The following is a 25486-nucleotide window of genomic DNA, read 5'->3' on the forward strand; positions in this document are numbered from 1 at the left end:
GGAGCACACTTGCTTAGTAAATTGCAAATAAAATTTAGAGAGCAATTATTGGATAATTACCGTATAAGACACAGAATTGCCTTCTGTGTCAGAAACAAAGGGGTCTGGGTATTTCCTATGAGGCCTATCAGGAGAGGGAAATATAGAAGGTGCAGGAGTGGGGACTCCATGAGGACCTAAGAGTGGAAATGACACTCGACTAGCAGCATGCTGCTGGCTTATGTACTACTAGCTACTCATGAGAATGAGATCTGAGGATTGTGGTTCAAAGCCACCCTTGCCAGGAAAGTCCCTGAGACTGTTATCTCCAATTAACCACCATGAAATAGGAATTGGAGCTATGGCTCAAAGTGGTAGAGTGCTAACCTTGAGGGTAAAAGCTCAGCAACAGCATTTAGGCTCTGATTCTAAGCCTCATAAATGAGAAATGCACAACCACAACAACAACAAAGCATAGTTAAACATTAACAAATATTCTCATAAATAATCAGATCAGGTACATCAATTATAAATACTCACAAGGCTCTCCAGATATAAAGATAGCACTTCCAAGTGACAGAATTTCCATGTGTAAAATAATCTCTCACACACACACACACACACAATAAAGAATAAAGCCTAAAATGATCCCTATGCCAAGGAAAAGAATGAAAAATCAACAGAACAACAGGTGCCAGGGGCTCATGCCAGTAATACTAGCTTTTCAAGAGGATGAGACATGAAAATCAAGGTTTGAAGTAAGCTTAGAAGAAAAGCTATGAGACTTTTATCTCCAATTAACTACTTACAATTTGGAAGTAGAAATATGACTCAAATGATAGAGCACCAAATTAGAGCAAAACAGCTGAAGGCCAGAATCTAGTCCCTGATTTCAAGTCCTAGTACAGGCATAGGCACAGGCACACACACACACACACACACACACACACACACACACACACACACACACAAATCAACAAGTTGGATAGTATGCTTGGTTCCTGAAATGTTCCTACCCTCTTGCTATAAACTTCTACCTAAGAGTGGCCTTATTTGTGAATAATTAATGCCATGCCTCTATTTTACAGATGAGTTTTGGTCAGTTATGGCACTTGAACTCTGGGTCTGGGCATTTTCAACTCAAGGCTAGCACTCTACCACTTAACTTATAGCAGTACCACTCATGTCTGCAGCTTTAAAAATGCATACATACATATATATAATATACATATAGAGAGAGAGAGACAGAGAGAGAGAGAGAGAGAGAGAGAGAGAGAGAGAGAGAGAGAGAGAGAGAGAGAGAGAGAGAGAGAGACAGAAAAACTAGAGTGGTAAGATTAATTCTTAGATTTTGCTGATTTCCAGTTGCCTCATCATCATTTAAATTCTCCTCATACCTTTCTTGATTGTAAGACAGAATTTTCACTTTCTTACTTCAAAGAGTATAACAAAATAACAAATTACAAAATGTCAATCCAAGGAAACCTTGAAAAGGCAGAACTACAAACAGGATGGTTGCTGAAGGTTTTATATCCCATCAGAGCACATAACTTGCTTTTTTTTTTTTCAAATTTACACCTGAAGGTACTGGTTTGGATTGTAATAGGGATAATGAAAGAATCCAAGGATTAATGTTTTTTGGTCAGTCCTGGGCTTGAGTTCAGGGCCTGAATACCATCCTTGGGTTTTCTTAAGACTAGAGCTCAGCAATTTGAGCCACAGCACCACTTCTGGCTTTTTTTCTATGTATATAGTACTGAGAAATAAACCACGAGTCTTCATTCAGACTAGGCAAGCAGTCTACGCTAGGCCAAATCCCTGGCCCCAGGAGTCAAAGGATTAATATTCTGTCTGCTGAGAACCTGGTGGACAAGCTGCAGCAATAGCTCTCTGCAGCCGAATCCCAAGTACTCCCACAGATAATTGTGAGCCACTATAAAAATCAGCTGCTCACTCTTCCTAACCCCAGAAACATCAAAAGAAACAAATCCACACCTGTGCCCACCTACAGGAAGTCAGCAGCAGAATTAATTGGGCTGAGAACCACACATCTATACAGGTACCCAGAGACCAACCAGCCCCAAACCAAGTAAAGACTGCCAGTATTGACCACAAAGCAAACCTACAACAGTAGTTAGCAAGCCCTGAAGTCCCAATGCAAAAATCACAGAGACAAATCACTAAAGGTATAAATAATGACAGCCCCACACAAATCCCAAAAGGAAACAAGAGCAAAGGGAAAAGAGCAAAGTCACTGTCAAAAGAAGACACCTGAAGAGATGGGGGACATGACTCCAATCAAGGAGATGATTCTGGCCATGATTAAAGAGGTTAAAGCAGACTGCAGAAACAATTCCAGGAATATAAGCAGGAAATTACCAAGTAATTCCTCCATTTGGGGGCTGGGAGTTTGGCCGAGTGTTAGAGTGGTCGCCTAGCATGCACGAAGATCAGGTTTCGATTTTTGGATATAACATATATAGAAAAAAAAAAGCCACAACCAATGCTCTGCTCTCCCTGTGGAAACATCACCAATGAATGAAAATGAGAAAGTGCACTTCAGGAGGACATTGAAAAGAATCACAGTGCTTTGGGGAATACTGACAATGCATATGTATATGTCTGTGTATATGTGTGTGATGGTACTTGCACTTGAACTCCAGGCTTGGGAATTATTGTTTGATACCTATCCTTTAGCTTTGTTTTGCTCAAGCCTAGTGCTCTACCAGTCAAGCCAGCTTCACTTTTGGAGTTTTTGTCTGAATTGAAGGTAAGAGTCCCATGATCTTTCCTGTTCAGGTTGACTTTGAAGCTCAAATTTCAGTCTGAGTAGTTAGAATTACAAGCATGAGCCATCAATGCCTGGCTTCAGTCAGTGTGGCAAAGTACTGAATTTGAGCTCTTGTGCCAGTATGAAAACAAAATAATAAAAAAAACTAGGCCACATAAATACACAGAAAATATTAAAGCAATGTGATTAAATGTGGGGACCTGGGTGAAAGACATCAGAAAATTATCGCTAGTATCTTTTCTTATTTTTTTGTTTTTGTTTTTGGTTTTTTGCCAGTCCATTCCTTCAACTCAAGGCCTGAGAACTGTCCTTGGGCTTTCTCAAGGCTGGGGCTCTGTCACTGGAGCCACACCACCACTTCTGAATTTTTTTTCTATATATGTGGTAACAAGGAATGGAACCCAGGACTTCTTTTGAGTTTTGGCAAGCACTCAACCACTAGCCCAAACTCCCAGCCCTTACCTTGATTTTGAAAATCTAAATTTACTCTCCATAAAAGTAAACTGACATCAGGTCAGGAGTTTGGCCTAGTTTGCCTAGCATGCATGAAGACTCGGGTGGAATTCCTCAATACCACATACATAGAAAAAAGCTGGAAGTGGTGATTTCATTTAAGTGTTAGAACGCCTGTAATCCTAGCAACAATGAGGCTGAGATCTGAGGAGCCCGGTTCTAAGCCGGCCCGAGCACTAAAATCCGTGAGACTCATCTCCAATTAACCACTAGAAAACCAAAAGTTGTGCTGTGGCTCAAGGGCAGGGCAGTAGCCATGAGCTGGAGAGCTTGGGACAGTGCTCAGATCCAGAGTTTAAGCTCCATGACCGACCAAAACAAAAAAGGAAGAAAAAAATATAAAAAAACAACAACAACAACAACAAAAAACTACTGTTCTCCTCATTAGTATTGCTAGTTCTATTTCAGGCTTTTCTTCTAGAATGTTCTATATATTAATTTTTTGCAAAATACTACTAAACAAAGAATCTTTCAACAACTATAAATTCTTATCCTAGGCACTTAAGTACATTATATGTCTTTCTGGTATAGAGAACTACAAAAATTTTTACCTCTTTTTTAGAAATGATGTTGTGGACATGTATTTTCATAAAACAAGGAGAGAGAAACACTCAGCAGATCACATGATTTCAATATAATTGCCACCTGTAATTCAAACTACTTACATACCAGGCTGAGATATGAGGATCATAGTTTAAAACCAGAACAGGGAGGAAAGAGAAACTCTTATCTACAACTAAAAACCAAAGAGCTGGAAGTAAAGTTATGCATCAAGGGGTACAGTACTAACCTGGAGGGAAAAAAGAGGAAACAGACAACACCCACACCCTGAGATCATTCATGAGACACACACACACACACACACACACACACACACACACACAATCTAAATAATAATACAGGTGTGACTGAGCTTCTCTGCATCATCTGAACTGTCTAATGGGAAGTGCACAAGACAATTTTAAAGTTTTTGTGGCTGTATATGGAAACTCCATTATAAGGTCATTTTTTTTTTGCCAGTCTTAGGCCTTGAACTCATGTCCTGAGCACTGTCCTTGGGCTTTCTCAAGGCTAGACCTCTACCACTTGAGCATCAGCACCACTTCCAGCTTTTTTCTATATACATGGTACCGAGGAATCGAACCTGGGTCTCTGTGCATGCTAGGCAAGCACTCTACCACATGGTCAATATCTCTGCGCTATAAAGTCACTTTTACCACAGCATCATTTAAAGTACTTGAAGGTTAAGATAGGAAAGTTCATTCTGAATCATTGCTGCAATTGAGGACTTAGTTGTGTCTTTAAGTTCTTTGTATCTCTCAATGATGAAGTCACCTAAGATTACGCATGCAGTACTGGGCTAATCCTGCGGTGCTGCAGCTCCATTTGCAAGTCAGCCCTGAGGTTAGCAGAGCTCAGTTCCCATATGAAAGTGTGGAAAAAAGTAGTTTCAGGGGGTCTTCCTGCGTTTGAACACTATCCTATATTGGAGTTTGGGGCTCTCTATCTCTCTGCCTCCCTTTCTCTCTGTCTCTGTCCCTCTCTATTTGTATCTAACTCCATGACCAGGTGCACTTTCGGGTTTGTTATTTTCTCTTGACTCTCTCTAACTTGAGCCACAGCTCCACTTCTGGCTTTTTTTCTTTTCTTTTTTCTTGGTGATTTATTGTTAATTGGAGCCTCTCAGAGTTTCCTGTCGAGGCTAGCTTTGAACTGAGATTCTCTTATCTCTGAATCCTGAGTGGCTAGGATTAGAGCTGTGAGCCACCAGTAGCCAACACAAGGTTTTCCATTGTATGGGGACTGAATTTTGGCCCTGGTTCCTGATGAAAACTTCTGAAGTGAAGACATGTAGTAGCAAAACAGTTTTTATACAGGAAGGAAAAAGATAAAAGAATGAAGCCAGATACCAGTGCCTCAACTTGTACTCCTAGCTGCTCATTACACTGAGATCTGAGGTTACCAGTTCAAAACCAGCCCAATCATGAGAGTCTCTTGTCTCCCATAAATATTCAAAACTGCTCTGTGGCTCAAGTGGTAGAGTAAAAATTGTGAACAAAAAAGCTGTGGGACAGCACTGTGACCATGAATCAAGCCAAAGTACAAACAAAAACAAAAAATAAAACTACAGTTTTTGTCTTTCAACATCAAGGGTCCTATCTTAGCACAGTGTATATTCTCCATTTCCTGGATTATTGTGGCTCTCTGTATTCACCAGTAAATCTCACAGATTTACGCCCCCAAATGCCGGTCTCTCTGTGTCCCCTACTCACTGTTTTCTGCTCAAGAATTGTGCAGGAGCTGAGTTACATGTATAATGAGTGTAATCCTAGCTACTCAGGAGGCTGAGATCTCAGGATCAAGGTTCAAGCCAGGATGGGCACAAAAGGACCTGAAATTCCCATTAATCTCTAGAAAAAGGGCAAGTTGGTTTAGGCTCAAGGGTAGGGTAGCCTTCTGAAGAGATCAGGGACACTTCCCAGGCAAGAGGTAGGGCAGTAGCCTTGAGCTTAAGTAGCTCAGGGACAGCGCCTAGGTTGAGTTCAAGCCTCATGTTCCACCAAAAAAAGAAATTCTGCTGGGTGGGAGTTTGACCTAGTGGTAGAATGCTTGCCTAGCATGCACGAAGACATAGTTTGATTCCTCAGTACCTCATACAGAGAAAAAGCCCAAAGTGCTGGTATGTTTTAAGTGGTAGAGTGCCAAGGTCAGTGCTCAGGCCCCAAGTTCATGTTTCATGATTGCCACCCCCAAGAAAAAAGAATTGTAGAACATAATTCAACTTTTAATGAAACAGTTCTTGGTATAAGCATGAGACAACAGACAGCAGTCATTACCAAACATAAATATTTGCCAGGAACATTGGGTGGGGGAGTGGGAGAGGGTGGGAGGAGGCAGACTCTAACACTACATTGGCTCAAAGTTGCCTGCAGGCAGAAAGGCTAATTCAGGGTCCACAGAGGTATCTACCACCTTATGAAAGACACGGGGTTCTTCCTGACTCTCACTTAATGAGTGTCGTAAACTTAAGCATGGAGAAATTTAACATTAACCCCACGGGTGTTGTTATCCTGCCAATCAAGCTTTGCCAATTTCAACTATTTTTAGCAGATCTACATGGTGTTAAAGTCAATGGAAGAAATTCTGCTTCGTCTTCTTTGGAAGTATCTCTAGGTAGATCTGCCACATTTTGGGTTAAGAACAAGTTGAGTGTCCATACAATTCAACACTGAGATGGGCTTTTCTACAAATGAAAAACTGCACACCATCCACAGGATTCTGCAGTAGTGATGGCTCCAGATCTCCATCTGTCACAACACTGGTGGCTTCTAGGTGCTGAGTTCTGGGGTGACTGCATTCTGTAGGCCCAAATCTGAGAATGGAAATAAATACAAGATTATCAAGGAAGTTCTGAGGTGACACAATGCCAAGAGGAATTAACGGAAAAGCTGTAGAATGTGACTTTGGACTGAACATTGATAGAAAGTAGGGTGTTTTTAATGAGTGGCTAAGCCTGTTTTCTTTCTAAAAGAGAACACACGTTACCTGGAAGAGAATATCCATAAAAGGCCATTGTGCCAAACTGGTAGTAATAAGGACACACCCTGGGCCAGGAGTTTAGCCTAGTGGTAGAGTGCTTGCCTAGCATGCACGAGGACCCTGGTTCAATTCCTTGGTACTATATACATAGAAAATAGCCAGAAGTGGTGTTGTGCTTCAAGTGGCAGAGCTTTAGCCTTGAGAAAGCCTAAGAACAGTGCTCAGGCCCTAAGTTCATGGCCCAGGACTGGCAAAAAACAAAAAAGGACACACCACAATCAGCAGCCCAGGAGACCTTCCCCAGGGACTCTGTGTCCATGCACACTCACAAGCTCTCAGGCGCCTACAGAAGGACTCCCCGGCATTGTTCTTGGTCTGATAGGTCACAGGTTCTTCCAGCTGGTCAAGGAGAATGTGTAAACACGAGTGCAGGTCCGAAGAGGGCATGTTGAGCATCACGTAGAACATGAGTTCATGCAGGGTGTGTCTGTTCTTGTGATCATAGAAATCATCAGGAGAAAAGTCCATCTACATCATGAACATGGAATGAAGGGTGCTGTGGGCAGATGGGTGACAGGAGAGTGAGCAGCTGCCCTCCCTATCATCAGGACCCTCCCACCATAGCCCATTTCTCCCATGATTCCCATGCAGAGGCTGTTCATCTTAGATGCACACATGCAACTGGTGGTTCAGTAGACCCAGGGTCATCAGTCTACCCTCTTCCTAGCTGTCCTCTGTCTACATTACTTCACAGGCCTCCAAGATTGCTCTTGAAACCTTATTTACTCATTGGAAATGTAGTTTCCTCGTGCTTTAGCCATATATGGGCTGAAATTGAGTGCCAAAGTTTTGTGCCTATAATCCTTGCCTCTCAGTAAGTAGACTTCTGAGGCTTCTGTAGCTTCTGAGGGGAATGAACTGTGGGTGGCCAGGTCTAGGAAACTGGACAAGGTGTACACTTGTCTTATCCCACATTCCCAATACAACACCCCAGTGGGAAATGCAAAAAATTCCCCAGTCTCAGTCCAGAAATCTGAGTAGCCCTGAGCTTCTGGTGGGCAGGGACCAGGTTCATCACCAGCATCTCCAGCAGGCCTGCCTCCTGGTTCCACATGTCACAGGGAACATTCACAGGCCCTCCTGAGTCATTGTCTCTCCAAGTGTGTAATCACAATATATCTTTTAAATGTGGAAATGGGACCACATTTCAAATTGAGTAATTGTGACAGAGTAGATTGAAAACCACACAGAAAATGTTCTCTCATCACTGGCACTAAAAAGCACACAAGAGGAATGTATCTTGACTATTCCTCCCCTCAGTTGCCTTGTGATTCCCTTTTTTCCCCCTTGGAAAATATACTGAGGTGTTGAACTAGTGACTGGGCAGAGATCTAAACTCTCCAGGCTCTAAAGAGACACCCATAACCCAATTTCCTGAGACCTGAGTCTCCTGACATTCTCCTACAGCATGAGAACACCTTTCCCCTTCCAGAGTCACAGGCCAAGTGAGCTGGCTTGACCAGACTGTCAGTTATGGTGCTGGCTACCAGGGTTCCCTGTTCCATTCCATTGTGAAGGAAGTAGGGTCACTGCTCAGGGCCCAATGACCTAAGCTGCTTCTCACATAATACCTACCTGAAGACAACCTGAAGGCCAAACACCCCTTGCCACCACGCCATGTGTACACGTAGACAAGATAAAAATCACCTTGTCTTTTGAATCCTGAATTCCTCAGGTAGGCCTAGGTTATGTCCTGGACTGGACTTCAAGGAGCCATTCCTAGGTCACATCAATACCTTCCTTGTCAGCATTCCTCTCAACCTGCACAAATCTTTCTGTCTCTCTGATCTTGCCATGGATTTTCTGCACACTTCGATGACATTAGAACTGAGGACATTGTCAAGTTATTAGAAATATTTTAGGGATGGTGTATAATTCTAGTAGTTAGAGGCAGTAGGTTATTGGGTTTGTGGTGGCAGTGCTATATAATGCAATATTCACAATAAACCTAATAATTATAATGATAAAATCAATCTTCACTTACTATGATTTCTACTTTCCATTTATGTACTGAGTTCCTTTCTGATAGGACTTAGATTAAGATACAAACCTATCGTATAACTCGGTAAATACATTTCCTTTATGTATGTACTGAAAAATTTTTCTATCCTTATACCTCTTTTTATTAAAGAATTTATTAACATTCATGTTTACATATTTCAAATGACATATTTAACAAACAAGTATTCAAGAAGGGAATCCCTATATACAATCAGAGGAACTTCGATTTTAGAACATAATTACAATGAGACAGGTTTTGTATGTCATAGATACACATTAATCTATGTTATAAAATATTATTTCTTTAGAATCATTTTTTATGTCTATGTCGTTGTGTTTATATTTCCAATACCATGTCCACAGCATTGAGCACGCAAATATTGAGTCCTTGCTCTTGTACTGTTTGGATCTAATAGCCACCATAAATTCTTTTTTTTTTTTTTTGCCAGTCCTGGGCTTGAGCTCAGGGCCTGAGCACTGTCCTTGGACTTTCTCAAGGCTAGAGCTCTACCACTTAAGCCTCAGCACCACTTCTGGCTTTTTTCTATGTATGTGGTACCGAGGAATCGAACCTGGGTCTTCATGCATGCTAGGCAAGCACTTTAACCACTAGGCCAAACTCCCGGCCCCTTGCCACCATAAATTCTTATACTTGTTTTTCTATTAAAGTCTCAGACACAGGCACATGCATAAACTAGGGTTTATGTTTATGACAAGGTCAGCCTGGAGCACAATCTTTCTTTTTACACATTTCTAAGTAGCTGAGCTAAAAAGCACAATGCACTGGGTTCACCTATTGATTGCAATGCATATTGTGAACATTATGCAGAATCCTCAGTTTCTCAGCATCTTTTTTTTTTGTGGGATATGGGACTTGACTGGGCCTGGGCATTGTCCCTGAGCTTTTCAGGACACAGCTACCACCCAATCCCCGGACAGATGGCTCCACTTCCCTTTTTCAGAATCAGTAAGAGTAAGGTTATGGACAAAATTGTTTTTAAGTAGTTAAAAAGAAAAGGAGACTATAGTAGTAACAGTAATTATCCTGTACAGTTTTTTTCTTTGCCAGTCTTGAGACTTGAACTCAGGGCCTGGGCACTGTCCTTGGGCTTTGAGCTACAGCACCACTTCCAGCTTTTTCTGTGTATGTGGTACTGAGGAAATGAACCCAGGTCTTTGTGCGAGCCAGGAAAGCACTCTAACGACTAAGCCACACTCCCAGCCCTCTGCACTGGTACTTTCTAATACTAAATAATGAAAAGAACACATTTTTTTTCCTCCTTTGGTCACCAGAACCAATGCATAAGGTCTAACTCTCAAGAAGGTTTAGCACTGGCTCTGAACTGAAGTAGAATCTTACCTGCAGGGTCTTCCTCCTCAATACATGATTCATATCTTTTCCTGTTCCACGCTGTGGATACACAAACATTGCCAAGAATGTTCTTCAGTCACTCCTGTATCAGACTACATTGTGCTATGTGCTGTGTGTTGTTTGGATGTGGTTTGGCCTAAAGGTTCATATTCTGGAGGCTTTTTCCTGACTGGCAGTGTTGATAGAAGGTGAAACCTTTCCAAGATATTGCCTTAGAAAGGTAAAAGTTTATTTGTTTACACACTATAAATGCTTTCAGCACCACTCAGGCCTCATGTTGCCCCATGTGATTTCATGTATTCTAACTATAATCCAAACCTCTGAATGCTAGAAGTTTTCTCCTGTATTATGCATATTATGTATACTGAAATAGATAGTGTGAAGGAAATGGGAGCACCCTGGCTGTACACAAGAAGAGACAGGACAATTCTACCCTCCTCACCATCCAAATCAATCACATTCATGTGACTTAGTCCACTGGCATTGTCATTTCCACCTCTTCCTGCATCCCCTTGTAATAATATGAAAGAGATTACAGTAAGAATGAGGCTGCCTTGCGCCAAATGCCACAGGTGCATCCATAGATGACTGTTGACAGCCAGAGACATGAGTTCCTTGAGCATCCCGTCAGAATCTGTCACCTGCCTGGTGTGGGTGGCTCGCATCTATAATCCTAGCTCCTCAGGAGGCTGTGATCTGAGGATTGTGGTTCAAAGCCAGCTTGGGCACTTAAGTCTGTGAAAATCTTATCGCTAATTAACCACCAGAAAACCAGAAGTGACTCTGTGGCTTAAGTGAGAGAGTGATAACCTTGAGCTGAAGAGCTCAGGGACAGCTCCCAGCCCTAGAGTGTAAGCCCATGACTGACCAAAAAAAAAAAAAAAAATGGAAACCTGAGGCTTGCTAGTTTGGTTAGAAGGCATAGTTAGTTTTCTTAGCCTTGGAAGCTACAACAAAAGGTCAGATAGCTTCGGTTTCAAGCCATCACATCTTCATATAAATTGATGAGCTGGACATTCTCTCTCTACTTGCCTTTACTTGTGCAAGTGCCTGTATAAATAAATGCACTGAACTATGGCATGTGCTGCTTCAGTCCACATGACATTTGAATGCTGACAGCCCACCTGGCAACAGTTTTCTCTATTGGTATCTTTTTCTCCATATCCTACTATCTTCTCTCAGAAACTGCTAAATCCACCTGATCCGTGGCGGATGATATTAGAAAACAGAGAAACTGATCAAGTCAAGGTTACTGCTACCAAGAAACACATGACGCTCACAGTCGAGCATGGAGGAATCTTTTTTCTATCTTTAAAATTCATTTATTTGATCCTTTGAAAATATATTGAAAGAGTTACACAGAAAATGTTTGTTTATTTATTTTTCTTGGTTATTGGGCATGAACTATGAACCTGAATGCTAAGTAAACTGGTTTATTAATTATATACATATTTTTTGATCAAATTGCAATTCATTGGGAAAAGAAATAAAAAGGCAATGCTTGAATTTCACACCAATACTTTTGATTTGTCCTCTTCATTTGTCCCGTGCTTAGGAAGAGAATTAAGCAAGGTTCCAGAGGCAACTAGGAAGATATAGATTGACCGTTAGTAAAATGGGACTGTCTGCTGCTTAGGATTATTCAGGATCATTTGTCAGTGTGGATATGGGTCAAGAATATAGAGGAAAGGAGGGGATCGGGAAAGAAATGAGAAGCCCGAGAAGCTTTCACTGAGCAGCTTTTTCAGTTAAATAAAACCTCATGTGTTTGCAACTGTGAAAACATGTATGAACACCAAGGTTCATGCTCTGCTTCATGTACCAAGTCCAACCCCTTCCCTTTTCTTTCAGAAATTGAATTATATTCCCATTATTTCATTGGTCACTTCCAAAATCTTTTTTTCATTCTTTTCATTTTTATTTTTTTGTCTGTGATGGGGCGAGAACTCTGGGCCTGGGCACTGTCCCTGAGCTCTTCAGCTCAAGAATGCTAGATTCTACCACTTGAGCCATAGAGCTACTTCTAGTTTTCTAGTGATTAATTGGAGATAATAGTCTTACAGAAATTCATTCCAGGGGCTAGCCTTGAGCTGTGATCCTCAGATCTCAGACTCCTGAGTACCTAGGATTATAGGCATGAGTCTGCAGAACCCAGCCCAAAATGTTTTCCTATATCCAACATTCCTATATCCCTTCATATTTCTCTATTGTATGCTTACTTGATTAAAAGCAACCATAGTAGAAGACAGGATTTAAACCTGCATATATCTTCTCCTTTTTAAAGGATAATTTATATCTACAGAAAGCCTGTAAACACTGAGGTCTAACATTGGCAAACAATTACTACTAATATAGGTATTATGTGTGTATCCATGGAAGCAATGACATCTCCAATTAATATCTAGAAAATGTAAAGTGGGGCTGTGACACACGGCTGTGACTGAAGAGCTCAAGGACAGTGCCTAGCCCAGAGCTTAATCCCCAGGATCCAGTACCACTACTACCACTACTACCACTACTACCACTACTACTACTACTACTACTAATAATAATACTAGATGATGTTATTCCTTCTGAACTGTGAGATCACTCATTTTTTTATTTTAAGTTAGCAGCCTGGTTGTCACTGGAGCACTCTGAAATTAATAGATAAAGTACCAACCAGGCTTAACTAGTATTTGTACAGTATTTCCTTCAACAGTAAGAGAATTTGAGTGCTGGCTCACCTTCAGGTGATATGAAACATTCATCAGAACAGACCCATTGTGGTCCATAGAACATACTTTGATATATTTTAAGGAAAAAATTTTAAAAAGTCTTGCATGTGTTATATACAAATAGGAAACATAGCTGGGTGACAGTGGCTCATTCCTGTCATCCTAGCTACTCAGGAGTCTGAGATAGGAGAATTGTGGTTTGCAGACAGCCCAGGAGGAAACATCCATTTGAGACTCTTACATCCAATTCACTACATGAATACCAGAAATATTTGTGGCTGTGGCTCAAGTGGTAGAGTATTAGTCTTAAGCACAAGGACACTCAAGGGACAAGTCAATGCACAAGTCCTGAGTTCAAGGGCCCAAATCAACAAAAAATAAATAAAAAGAAACACAGAATCTTGAAGAAAGGCACCAGAAGATGGAAAGCCCTCATGCCACAGACTGGGTGAATTACCATGAACATTGCCGGAGCCAGCCAGCAGCAAACCTGGATTCCTGAAATAGGGGGCAGGGACTAGGAAAAAATAGAAAAGAGACAAACAGATGGGGTTCAAGAGGACTACAGCACAAGACAGCAGCCCAAGAAGGCTGTGAGCTTAACACTGTAGCCTCATTTATTTCCACAAAGGGCTTATATACTTTTCTTGAAATCAGGGAACTGCCAGGGGTTACATTCATAAGGTAAATCTCAGATCACTTAAACCAGGGAACTGCCAGGGGTTACATTCATAGAGTAAATCTCAGATCAGTTAAGCAGGACAAGGCAATACAGCAATAAATCAAAGAGATCAGGGAGTTCACAATGCAGACAATGTAGCACAAAAGTTCCTAGGCATGGCACCAGCGTACTTCTTAGTGTGGTTATCTTACTCAGATGGGCAGGTTCAAGGGACAGCCTGGCTCCATGTTCTGGCTCCCAACAGAACATGGCCATCCTCTTCAAAGCCAAAATACAGATTGAATGCAATGCCCAAGAAATAGAAAATAAATTCGAAGATTCATGCGGAAACATAAAAGATAACAAAGACCAAAAGTATAATAAGCTAAGCACTGCTGGTTTTGCACAGTAGACAATTATTATGTAGACAAATTCATTTTTAATATACATGATATTATGTTGTAAATGAATGTTTAATCCTAGATGCTCAGGAGGCTGAGAACTGAGAAGGCAAAAGACTCTTATCTCTAACCACTAGAAAAACAGAAGGGGTCCTGTGGCTCAACGGGTAGGGTGGTAGCTTTCAGCCCAAGACCTCAGGGACAATTCCCAAGCTCAGAGTTCAAGTCCCACAACTGAGGGGAAAAAAAAGAATTACCCCAGAACCTTCATTAGCTCTAGTTCAGGGTCCCCTTGTTTGGCGACCACAGACAAAGTTCTCTGCCATAATATTCTGGATTACTTGATGAAGATCTCGACCTCACAGGTGGGCATTCCTCACAGCAACAAGGACAACCTCTCCAACGTATTACAGTAGCTCCAGGAATTGACATCTTGCTGGATGAGGCCCAGTGACTAACAAGTAATGATTAGTTTACATTAAATTGTTTTGTAGGCAAGCGCTGTTTCTCATGCCTGTGATCCTAGCTACTCAAGAGTCTGAGATCTGAGGATTGAGGTTCAAAGCCAGCCTGGGCACTAAACACCTAAAGACCATGAGACTTTTATCTCCAATTGATCTCTAGAAAAGAGGAAATGGCGTGTGGCTGAAGGGGTAAGGCAGTAGCCCTGAGCAGATGAGCTCAGGGACAATACCCAGGACCAGAGTTCAAGCCCCATGTCCCACAATGAAAAAAATTGTTTTCTAAACCAGGTGTGGTGGGTCATGCCTGTCATCCTAGCTATTCAGGAGGCTCAAATGGGAAGACTGCAGTTCAAAGCCAGCCAAAGACTAAAGAACAAGAGTCCCTTTTCTCCAATTAGACAATAGAAGATGGGAAGTAGCATTGTGGCATCAAGGGTAGGGCGGTAGCCCTGAGCTAAAGAGTTCAGGGACAATACTGAGACCCGAAGGTATGGCAGGAGTCTTGAGGTGGAGATCTCAGGGACAGTGCCCAGGCCCAGATTTAAAAGCCCCACAATTGCCAAAAAAAAAAAAAAAAAGAAATGTTTCTTGGGGGTGGGAAATGGGGACCAAGACATAAGAAAGGGTATCAATGTAGGTGAAGTAATGCAACTTCCATCTGGGGAATGTAATATAACCCTTACATTAATTACAATAAAAAATATATGGAGAAAAATTGTTTCTTGCCCATAATAATTGCATGAATGCTGGAGTATAGTTTAATTTTTGTTGTTGTTGGTCTTGGGGCTTGAGCTCAGCCTGGAAGCTGTCTGTGAGCTCTTCTACTCAAGGTTACTACCCTACCCTTGAGCCAAGCCCCATTTCCTGTTTTCTAGAGGTTAATAGGAGACAAGAGGCCCAGGTCCCCTTGTGTACTAGGTGGCTTCGAGCCTTGATCCTCAGATCTCAGCCAACTGAGTAGCTAGGATTACAGGCGTGAGCCACTGCAGCAGCATCAGCAGCCGGCCAGCGGAACTATATGATACACATCCCTTAATCACCTAAAATCAGAAGGAATTGGCACATAGCTCAAGTGGTAGGATGGTAATCTTGAACTGACAGGCTCAGAGACAACACCCACTCCAAGAGATCAATCCCCACAAATGACAGTAAAGTCTGACTTCTGAGTAAAAGACTTTCGACAAATGATCTATTCGTAAGGTATCTCTCTTGTGTGTATTCTCTGATGTACATTAAAGCTTGAATTTTGACTGAAAGACTTTCCACATTTGTTACATTCATAAGGTTTCTCTCCTGTGTTTTCTCTGATGAACGTTAAAGCTTGACTTACAGCTGAAACACTTTCCACATGTGTTACATTGATAAGGTTTCTCTCCTGTGTGTGTTCTCTCATGGTCAGTAAGGTTTGATTTCGTATTGAAAGACTTTCCGCAAATGATACATTCATGAGGTTTCTCTCCTGTGTGTGTTCTCTCATGGTAAGTAAGGTTTGATTTCTTAGTGAAACACTTTCCACAAATGTTACATTTGTAAGGTTTCTCTCCTGTGTGTGTTCTCTCATGCTGAGTAAGTTTGCATTTCTGAGTGAATGACTTTCCACAAATGTTACATTCATAAGTTTTCTCTCCTGTGTGTGTTCTTTGATGAAGAGAAAGGTACGACTTTAAGGTGAAAGACTTTCCACACTTGTTACATTCATAAGGTTTCTCTCCTGTGTGTGTTCTTTGATGAACATGAAGGTTTGAGTTTCTCGCGAAAGACTTTCCACACTTGTTACATTCATAAGGTTTCTCTCCTGTGTGTGTTCTCTGATGAAGATTAAAGGTTGACTTATCCCTGAAACACTTTTCACATTTGTTACATTCGTAAGGTTTCTCTCCTGTGTGTGTTCTCTGATGGATAGTAAGTTTTGACTTCTTAATGAAAGACTTTCCACATTCCTTGCATTGATGAGGTTTGTCTTCACTGTGTGTTCTTTGATGAACATGAAGGTTTGAGTTTTTCGTGAAAGATTTTCCACAAATGTTACATTCATAAGGTTTCTCTCCTGTGTGTGTTCTTTGATGAACATTAAAGCTTGACTTATCCCTGAAACACTTTCCACACTTGTTACATTCATAAGGTTTCTCTCCTGTGTGTGTTCTCTGATGGACTGTAAGTTTTGATTTGTTAGTGAAAGACTTACCACATTCCTTACATTCATAAGGTTTCTCTCCTGTGTGTGTTCTCTGATGGATTGTAAGTTTTGATGTCTTAGTGAAAGACTTTCCACATTCCTTACATTCATAAGGTTTCTCTCCTGTCTGTATTCCCTGATGAACGTTAAAGTGTGACTTTTCCATGAAAGACTTTCCACATTTGTTATATTCATAAGATCTCTCTCCTGTGTGTGTTCTATGATGATCACAAAGGCTTACCTTCCGCGCGAAAGATTTCCCACATTTGTTACATTTATAGGGTTTCTCTCTTGTGTGTGTTCTTTTATGAACAGAAAGGTATGACTGAAAAGTAAAAGACTTACCACATTCCTTACATTCATAAGGTTTCTCTCCTGTGTGCGTTCTCTGATGAACACTAAGAGTTGACTTTTTTCTGAAAGATTTTCCACAATTGTTACATTTATAAGGTTTCTCTCCTGTGTGCGTTCTCTGATGGTCACAAAGGCTAACCTTCCGAGAGAAAGATTTTCCACATTCATTACATTCATAAGGTTTCTCTCCTGTGTGTGTTCGCTGATGGACAGTAAGTTTTGATTTCTTAGTGAAAGACTTTCCACAAATGATACATTCATGAGGTTTCTCTCCTGTGTGTGTTCTTTGATGAACAGAAAGGTATGACTTAAAGGTGAAACACTTTCCACATTTATTACATTCATAAGGTTTCTCTCCTGTGTGTGTTCTTTGATGAACAGAAAGGTATGACTTGAAGGTGAAACACTTTCCACATTTATTACATTCATAAGGTTTCTCTCCTGTGTGTGTTCTCTCATGGTTAGTAAGTTTTGATTTCTCATTGTAAGACTGTCCACAAATGTTACATTCATAAGGTTTCTCTCCTGTGTGTGTTCTCTGATGAACATTAAAGTGTGACTTTTGCGTGAAAGACTTCCCACACTTGTTACATTCATAAGGTTTCTCTCCTGTGTGTGTTCTCTGATGAAGCTGAAAGCTTGACTTATAACCGAATAACTTTCCACATTCCTTACATTCATAAGGTTTCTCTCCTGTGTGTTTTCTTTGATGAACAGAAAGGTGTGACTTAAAGGTGAAAGAGTTTCCACATTCCTTACATTCATAAGGTTTCTCTCCTGTATGCATTCCCTGATGAAAACAAAGTTGTAACTTACTGGTCAAAGACTTCCCACATTTATTGCATTCATAAGGTTTCTCTCCTGTGTCTGTTCTTTGATGAACACAAAGTTCTTTCTTCTGGGTGAAAAGACTTCCTACTTTTGTAACATTCATATAAGGATTCTCTCCTGTGTGTGTTCCCTGGTGCAAAGCAAGGTATGTCTTCTGTCTGAAAAACTTCCCACAGTTGTCACACTCATGAGGAATCTCTCCCTTTTGTATTCTCTGATGGGTACTGAGAGCAACCTTCTGACTGGAATATTTCCTACATTCCTCATATTCACAGACTTTCTCTACTGTGGGCATCTGAGGTTGAAAAGTTGGGTCTGACTTCTGAGCGACAGATTTTGCACATTTGCTATACTTGATGAAGTTCTTCGAGAATGTGCTCTGAGGTCTTGTAAAGTGTCCTTCCTTACTGAATGATTGCTCACATTTAGTACATGTACAAGAATTCTGTCTTGTGTACTTCTTCAGATGTGTAGTGACTGCAGGTATTAAGTTGTATGTTTTTCCACATATAGTATATTCAGAAGAGTTTGTCCCTCCCTGAACTATTTCTTGCGCAAGGACAACAGATTTATCATACTCTTCTCTATATTTTTCATGGCTATCAGAGGACTTTGCCATACAAATCCAATTAGATCTCAAGAATTTAGTCTCTGGGTTTAATACCTTGCCTTCTCCACCATACTGAAAATCCTGCAGCTTAATTGGCATATACTGTTGACTCAAATGCTTTGAAGATCTGGCAGATTCTTCAACCACAGGCCTGTATACAGAATGCATCTCATCTGGCTTACTAGAGAGAAGCACATTCTGATACTCAATGAACTCCTTGGTCCTGATCCCTAAGGAGTTTCCATTATTCCTAATTAGCTCTGGTTTTTGTTTGGAGCTCAAATGAAAACTTGTTACTAATCTTACTCTTTCCTCAATGGTGTTACAATTTGTGACTGCTACTTCACACACACTTTCATGTGGACTTTCCAAGCATGTCTTAATCACATCCTCCATTTCCTGGACATCTAAAACAAGTCATAGAAAAAAATACAAAAATATAAATGAGATACAAAGATTCTCTAAATTTAAAGATATTTTCTCCAATCGGAACTGTAAGAGATTTTGAAGTATCAAAGTGGGAACTGATATGAGAAAGGTATGATTTTCTCCATACAAATTGAGGAAGGAATACTGATATTTTCCAATGGAAAATAATGTTCTTGAGTAATTCAGTTTTATCTTCTTCTTTTTTTTTTTTTTGCCAGTCCTGGACTTGGGCTGAGAGCCTGAACACTGTCCTTGGACTTTCTCAAGGCTAGAGGTCTACTACTTGAGCCTCAGCACCACTTCCGGCTTTTTTCTATATATGTGGTACCGAGGAATTGAACCCGGATCTTCGTGCATGCTAGGCAAGCACTCTAACACTAGGCCAAACACCCGGCCTTTTTTCTTCTTTTTTATATGTCCTTTTTACCCAGATTATTCAACTACACATTACTAGAGTTTTCAGCTAAGCACTTTAGTGTTTTTAAAGTTTTTTTCAGATGCTGTTTTACTTATTATTGGGGAATAGCTGGTTTGTTTGTTTATTTATTTATTTATTTATTTATTTATTGCCAGTCCTGAGACTTGAACTCAGACACTGAGCACAAACTTTGGGCTTTCTCAAGGTTAGATTTCTACTACTGGAGCCACAGCAACACTTCTGGCTTTTTCTTTGAATTTGGTGCTGAGGAAGTGAATCTGATCTTCCTACATGCTAGACAAACACTCTACCACCAGACCAAACTCCAGGCCTACTTTTAGTATAATCATCTCTCTATATATTGATGTTTTCCTTCTCAACTGTTAGGTGAAGTACAGCAGTATTTGTATATGAAGAGACCATTAGAGTGGTTTAGACTTTCCTTCGCTATTCACTGAAGCAGGAATAGTTCCTGAGAGTAAGGATTTATAGCTACATCTCTTTTAACTTCTCACTAAAAATCTTAGGGAATTTCAAAATGCTTTTCTCTTAATTTTAGACCAACCCCCATCAAAATTGCTTTTCTGTCATTCCAGTCAGAACCATGGAAGACGAGATACTCCAGCTGACCACCTAGTTAATCATCTTCTCTTGACCAAAACTTTTGGTTTTGGATCACAATCTCTGCCTATCACCAGAAGCTACTTTACTAATGAGAGAATAACACCCTGGAGGACTTATTTCATTAACCTGCATAACCCTACTTTCCAAAAAAAAAAAAAAAAGAATGTCTTTCTACACTTTTAATTTTCTTTTTTTGTTTTAGAGTAACTTCCACAAAGAGGAAGAGAATTGATAACTTTAACTTACTGCCACACAGAATTTAGGATGTCTCCATACAAATTCTTTATTGACAAGTCTTTGAGACAACAGATCACCTAGCTCTCTGCCACATGTAGGACTCAGGAAAAATAATATTATTGCTGAATTTACCACAAGTTGAAGCTACTCACTGATCCTTGGATCTAACAGAAACCACTGTGCAAAATGCATTAGCTCACCTATGAAAGTCTTCTCTAAGGTTTCTCTTATCCATGGTTCATCTTGCTCCAGCTTGAGAATCAATTCAGGTTTATAAACACAATTCCCTGTTAATAAGAAATAGTTGAGAACCATTGATTATCTGGGTTATCAGTAGTGTAAGAGCTCAGACATCCTATTCACACAGTTGTTTTTGAATCCCATTTCTCATGTCTCACATGGTTGACTTTCTCCCAGCTTTGAATTTATTTTACTGGTTTTGTGACCTCAACCTGATCAGCTCTTTAGTCAACCCAAACATTCTGTCAGTTTGAGTTCCAGTTTCACTTCTAGTTTTTGAGAGGTTAATTGGAGATAAGCATCTCATGGGGAATTTTTGTCCTTGCTGGTTACAAAGTAAAATCCTCAGATTTCAGGCTCTTGAATAGCTAGGATTACAGGTATAATCCCCTGTACCAGGAATCAGATTTGGATTATAAATACATACTGGAAACTAATGGTTTCCAAATCATTCTTACAATAGTGATATATGTCCTATTCTATCGTGAATATCCACCCACAATAATTAACTCAACTCGGGCAAGAAAGTCAGTTATTGACTTTCATAAACTAATTCAAGTTTATCTTAGAAATGACATTTCACATGGAATGGAATCTTATACATAAATAACAAATATTCATATATCTACTAAAAAATAACGCATTTAAACTTGAAAGTTAATGTGACTTCTTGCTCACCCAAGAACACCAGGTTGCTGTAGGTCTCCAGCATTACATCTCTATACAGGGTCCTCTGAGCAACGTCCAGGTCTTGCCACTCCTCCCAGCTGAAATCCACAGCCACATCATCAAATGACACCACCTTCTGCGAAGGAACATTTATTCTATAAATTAATTATCCCTGAGTCATGAGAACACCAACTCTGGATTTTCAGTCTTCTCCATCTGTTTCTATCTCAATATGAAATGTTTGTGTCTTGTGGTGTTGCTTATTCAATGGGAGAACTAAGCATCAAAGTGTCTACCATTTTATGGGCAGAAGTTTGGCCTGGTGGTAGAATGCTTGCCTAGCATATACAAGACCCTAGTTCAATTATTCAGTACTTCACACACAGAAAAAAATGCTGGAAGGGGTGCTGTGGCTCAACTGGCAGAGATCTAGCCTTGAGGGGAAAAAAGCCAAGACAGTGCTCAAGCCCTGAGTTCAAGCCCCAGATGTGGCAAATAAAAAAATACCCTCAAAGGGTCAGGAGTGTAGCCTAGTGGTAGAATACTCACTAAGCATGCACGAAGACCTGGGTTTGATTCCTCAATATCACATACATAGAAAAAAGTGGCATTTGCTACCCTTGAGCAAAAGTGTTCAAGGACAGTGACCAGGCCCTAAGTTCAAGCCACTCAACTGGACACCTTGTGGATTATATATCACATTAGTAGTTCAGCAAAATGAACAGTGTCCAGGTGGATGTTAGAGGGAGTAACTATACTCAAGAAGTAGCTAATGAAAGCCAACACAGTGACTCACAATTGTAATCCTAGCTACTCAGAAGGCTGAGATCTGACAATCAGTTCAAAGCCAGCCCAGGCATTAAAGAACCTGAGCCTCTTATCTCCAATTAATCAATAGAAAATGGGAAATGGGGCTGTGGCTCAAGGCATAGGGCAGAAGCTTTGAGGTGAAAAGCTCAGAGCAATGCCCACCCCAAGGAGTTGGGCAGTAGTCTTGAGCTGAAGAGGTCAGGGACAGCACCCAAGGCCACATTCAAGTCTAATGACCCCCCAAAAACATAAAAAATGGAAAAAAAGAACTGACTAATGAGGAAGGGGTAAGGGGGGGAAAAGGGGACAAAAATAGGAGAAGGGCTATCAAGGTTTGAGGAAATAATGCACGCACTACTTTATGATTGTAACTATAAACCCTCTATACATTACCCAAAAAATAAGAAAAAAGATGTGCTAATGATTTATTTGGTCCTTATAAAATTTGAGTTATTTACCGAAATAGAAATATATTCTGTTAACCATTTTTGTAATTAAACTTCTAAACATTAAAGTGTGGTCATAGATTCCAATACTGATAAATAAAAAAGAATTGCTAGCATGAACTTCTGTGAAATCTGTTACTTCTTACAATGCAGAATACATGTTGCAGGGGAATAAAATATTTATTTACCAGATTTGCATTTTAAAAGGTCTTGAAGGAAAGAGGGAGGTACACTGATAGATGCATAAGGAATATTCAAGATAACAAAAGAAAAATGTGATCTATGATCACCACAAGAAGGACAGATAAATAAAAAAGAGGAATGTGACCTAAAAGTACATACTAGAATTTTTTTGGTGTATCATGGGACTTAAACTGTGGGTATGAGCACTGTCCCTGAGCTTGTCAGCTCAAGGGTAGTCCCCTATCACTTGAATCACTGTGCCACTACCTGTTTACTTGTGGCCCACTGGAGATAAGAGTTTCATGGACCTTTTTGTACTTTTAAATGTTCAGGTAAGAAAAACAAAACATTATAAATACTTCTGGGTCAGGACTGGTATCCTACCCTAGCTACTAACGAGACGGAGGCCTGGAAGCCAACCTGGGTAGAAAACTCAAACTAATCAGCTAATAAACAGGTTGGAGTCATGGCTCAAATGATAGTACCAGCAGTGAAAGAAGGAGCTGACTGTGATGAGTGTGAGTTTAATCTCCAGTAGTAGTACAAGAAAGTCATGATGGAGACAGAGGCAGGTGCATCACATGTTTCTAAGTTAGACACCAATTGTGGAAGCAAAGCAAGTCCTCACCTCAGACATAAGGTGAAAAGAAAAACAAATGGCAGAGACTCAAGGGGAACAACGTGGCAGGGAAAGGAATGAAGAGGAGGAACAAGAATGGTGTAGAGAGGAGATGAAATGAGAGAAAAGGAAATGAGGAAAAGAGGAGGGGAGGAAGAGAGTCTGCCTACCAAATATACAAAAAAGCCAGAAGTGGGCCGGGAGTTTGGCCTAGTGGTTAAAGTGCTTGCCTAGCATGCATGAAGACCCGGGTTCGATTCCTCGGTACCACATACATAGAAAAAAGCCGGAAGTGGTGCTGAGGCTCAAGGGGTAGAGCTCTAGCCTTGAGAAAGTCCAAGGAAAGTGCTCAGGCCCTGAGCTCAAGCCCAGGACTGACCAAAAAAAAAAAAAAAAAAAGCCAGAAGTGGTATTGTGACTCAAGTGGTAGAGTGCTAACCTTGAGGAAGTTCAAGGACAGTGCCCAGGCCCTCACTTCAAGCCCCAGGATGGCAAAAATAAAGAAAGAAGAAACAACTCACCAGAGATTCTTTCATTCTTTCTTCCTGTTGACAATGACCACAAGATTCTGGAAGTATAGCTGGGAGAGAAGGCAAATGAAGTAGTCAAAAGAAGAGCCTGCGTGATTTTTGCCCCAGATTTTCCTGCTCAAACATTATACATGGGCTGGGCGCCATGGCTCCATCCTGTAATCCTAGCTACTCAGGAGGTTGAGATCAGAGGATGGAGATTTGAAGCCTGCTGGGAGCCAGAGTGGAATCAAACTGTACCTTGATTTGTATCAGACAATTGCTTTATTGTCTTATTATTTTCTGGCCTTATTCTGTTTAAATGACCTGAGATTTACGATGTGAATGTAACACCTGGAAGTTCCCTGGTTTCAAGAAGGGATATAGGCCTTGAGTTGAAAATAAACGGGGCCGCAGTCTTTACCTGGGCTGCAGACCTCCCAGACCCCATGTGTTTGTCTCTCTTCTATTTTTTCAAGTCCCTGCCCCCTATTTCAGGAACCCCAATTTGCTGCTGGCAGGCCCGGGCAAAAGCTAGCCCGGGCACTAATGAACATGAGATTCTTATCTCGAATAATTCACTAGAAAATGGGAAATGGGGTGGTGGCTGGAGGGGTAGGATGGTAGCCTTGAGCTGAAGAGCTCAGGGACAGCACCCAGGCCCAGAGTTCAAATCCCATGATCTGAAGAAAAAAAAAAAAAAAAGAGCTTGAGCACTGTCCTTGGCTTCTCACAAGGAAAGAGCTCTATCTCTTGAGCCACAGCACCGCTTCCAGCTTTTTTTTCTCTGTATATGGTACCGAGGAATTGAACCAGACTCTTCATGCCTATTAGGCAAGCACTCTACCAGTAAGTAGGCTAAACTCCCAGTCCTGAAATAATTTCTAGTAATATATAGGATCCTAGGACTCCATTGGACATTTGTGCTCTGTATCATTCATTTACATATTCAAAATCCATCAAAAGCATGCATGGTGAGCTTTTTGCACCCAAAGTTCTTCAGGAAACAAGTATACAGTACATATGTCTTGTGTTATAATGTTGCTGCAAAGGTAGTCAAACGGCACATTTACCAGTATCCAGATATGCAGACCAGCCCTGTGCAATGACTCACAATTTGCTACTTAACAAGCTTTGGCCAAAGAGACATCAGTAAGCATGGCACAAACACAGGCCTAGACATTCCTGATGCTCACTTTCATCAACAGTCACATGAAGAACCTTGGCCATGCTGCTGGAGATACAGGGCCTAATAAAGACTCATCATAAAATAATGCTCACAGGACTGACTCAATCCCAACCAACCATGCTCAGCCAAAAAGAAGCAGAAGATGACAGTCTCATATGTTACTTAAATTTTAAGTTTCCATATTAGACTATACCTTTTCATTAGAGGGTATTTAAAGAAGGCATTGTAATTAGGTAGTGATTGCTTGCTCATGGCTGTAATCCTTGCTACTCAGAAGTCAAGAGTTCTGAGGATAAGAAACTAAAGGCCAAGGGCAGGAGGGAGTCTGAGAGACTCTGATCTCCTGTAAACTACACAAAGCAGCAGAAAATGGAGATGTGTTGCATTGTGTTTTATCGGTTGTTCAGAAATACATGTTTAGGGACTCTCTTTTTTGGGAGGTGGGTGGGCTCATGGGGCTTGAATTCTGGGCCTGAGCTCTGTCCCTGCACTCTTCAGCTCTAAGCTACGACCATAGCCTTGGGACTGGGCTTTGTCTCTGAGCTCTTCAGATCAAGGCTACTGCCCTACCCCTTGAGCCACAACCCCACTTCCAGTTTTCTAGGAATTCACTGGAGGTAACAATCTCACAGTCTTTAATGCC

At 40.8% G+C, this 25486-nt stretch overlaps 1 protein-coding gene across 1 annotated transcript in view; it reads right to left on the reverse strand.

Annotated features, from left to right (window-relative positions):
• Positions 1–6047: 6047 nt before the first annotated feature.
• Positions 6048–25486, reverse strand: part of LOC150044729 (uncharacterized) — a 34471-nt gene continuing 15032 nt past the window's right edge. The window contains exons 2-6 of the mRNA XM_090321025.1: positions 21097–21223; positions 20379–20465; positions 10245–10295; positions 7153–7379; positions 6048–6656 (exon numbers count right to left, since the gene is read on the reverse strand). Coding sequence (XP_090177151.1) covers positions 7357–7379; positions 10245–10295; positions 20379–20465; positions 21097–21223 — 288 coding nt within the window. The 3' untranslated portion in view covers positions 6048–6656; positions 7153–7356. The remainder of the gene's footprint in view (positions 6657–7152; positions 7380–10244; positions 10296–20378; positions 20466–21096; positions 21224–25486) is intronic.

This window comes from Megascapheus bottae, chromosome 29 (genome assembly GCF_031878675.1).
Source record: "Megascapheus bottae isolate mThoBot1 chromosome 29, mThoBot2.hap1, whole genome shotgun sequence".
Taxonomy (NCBI): domain Eukaryota; kingdom Metazoa; phylum Chordata; class Mammalia; order Rodentia; family Geomyidae; genus Megascapheus; species Megascapheus bottae.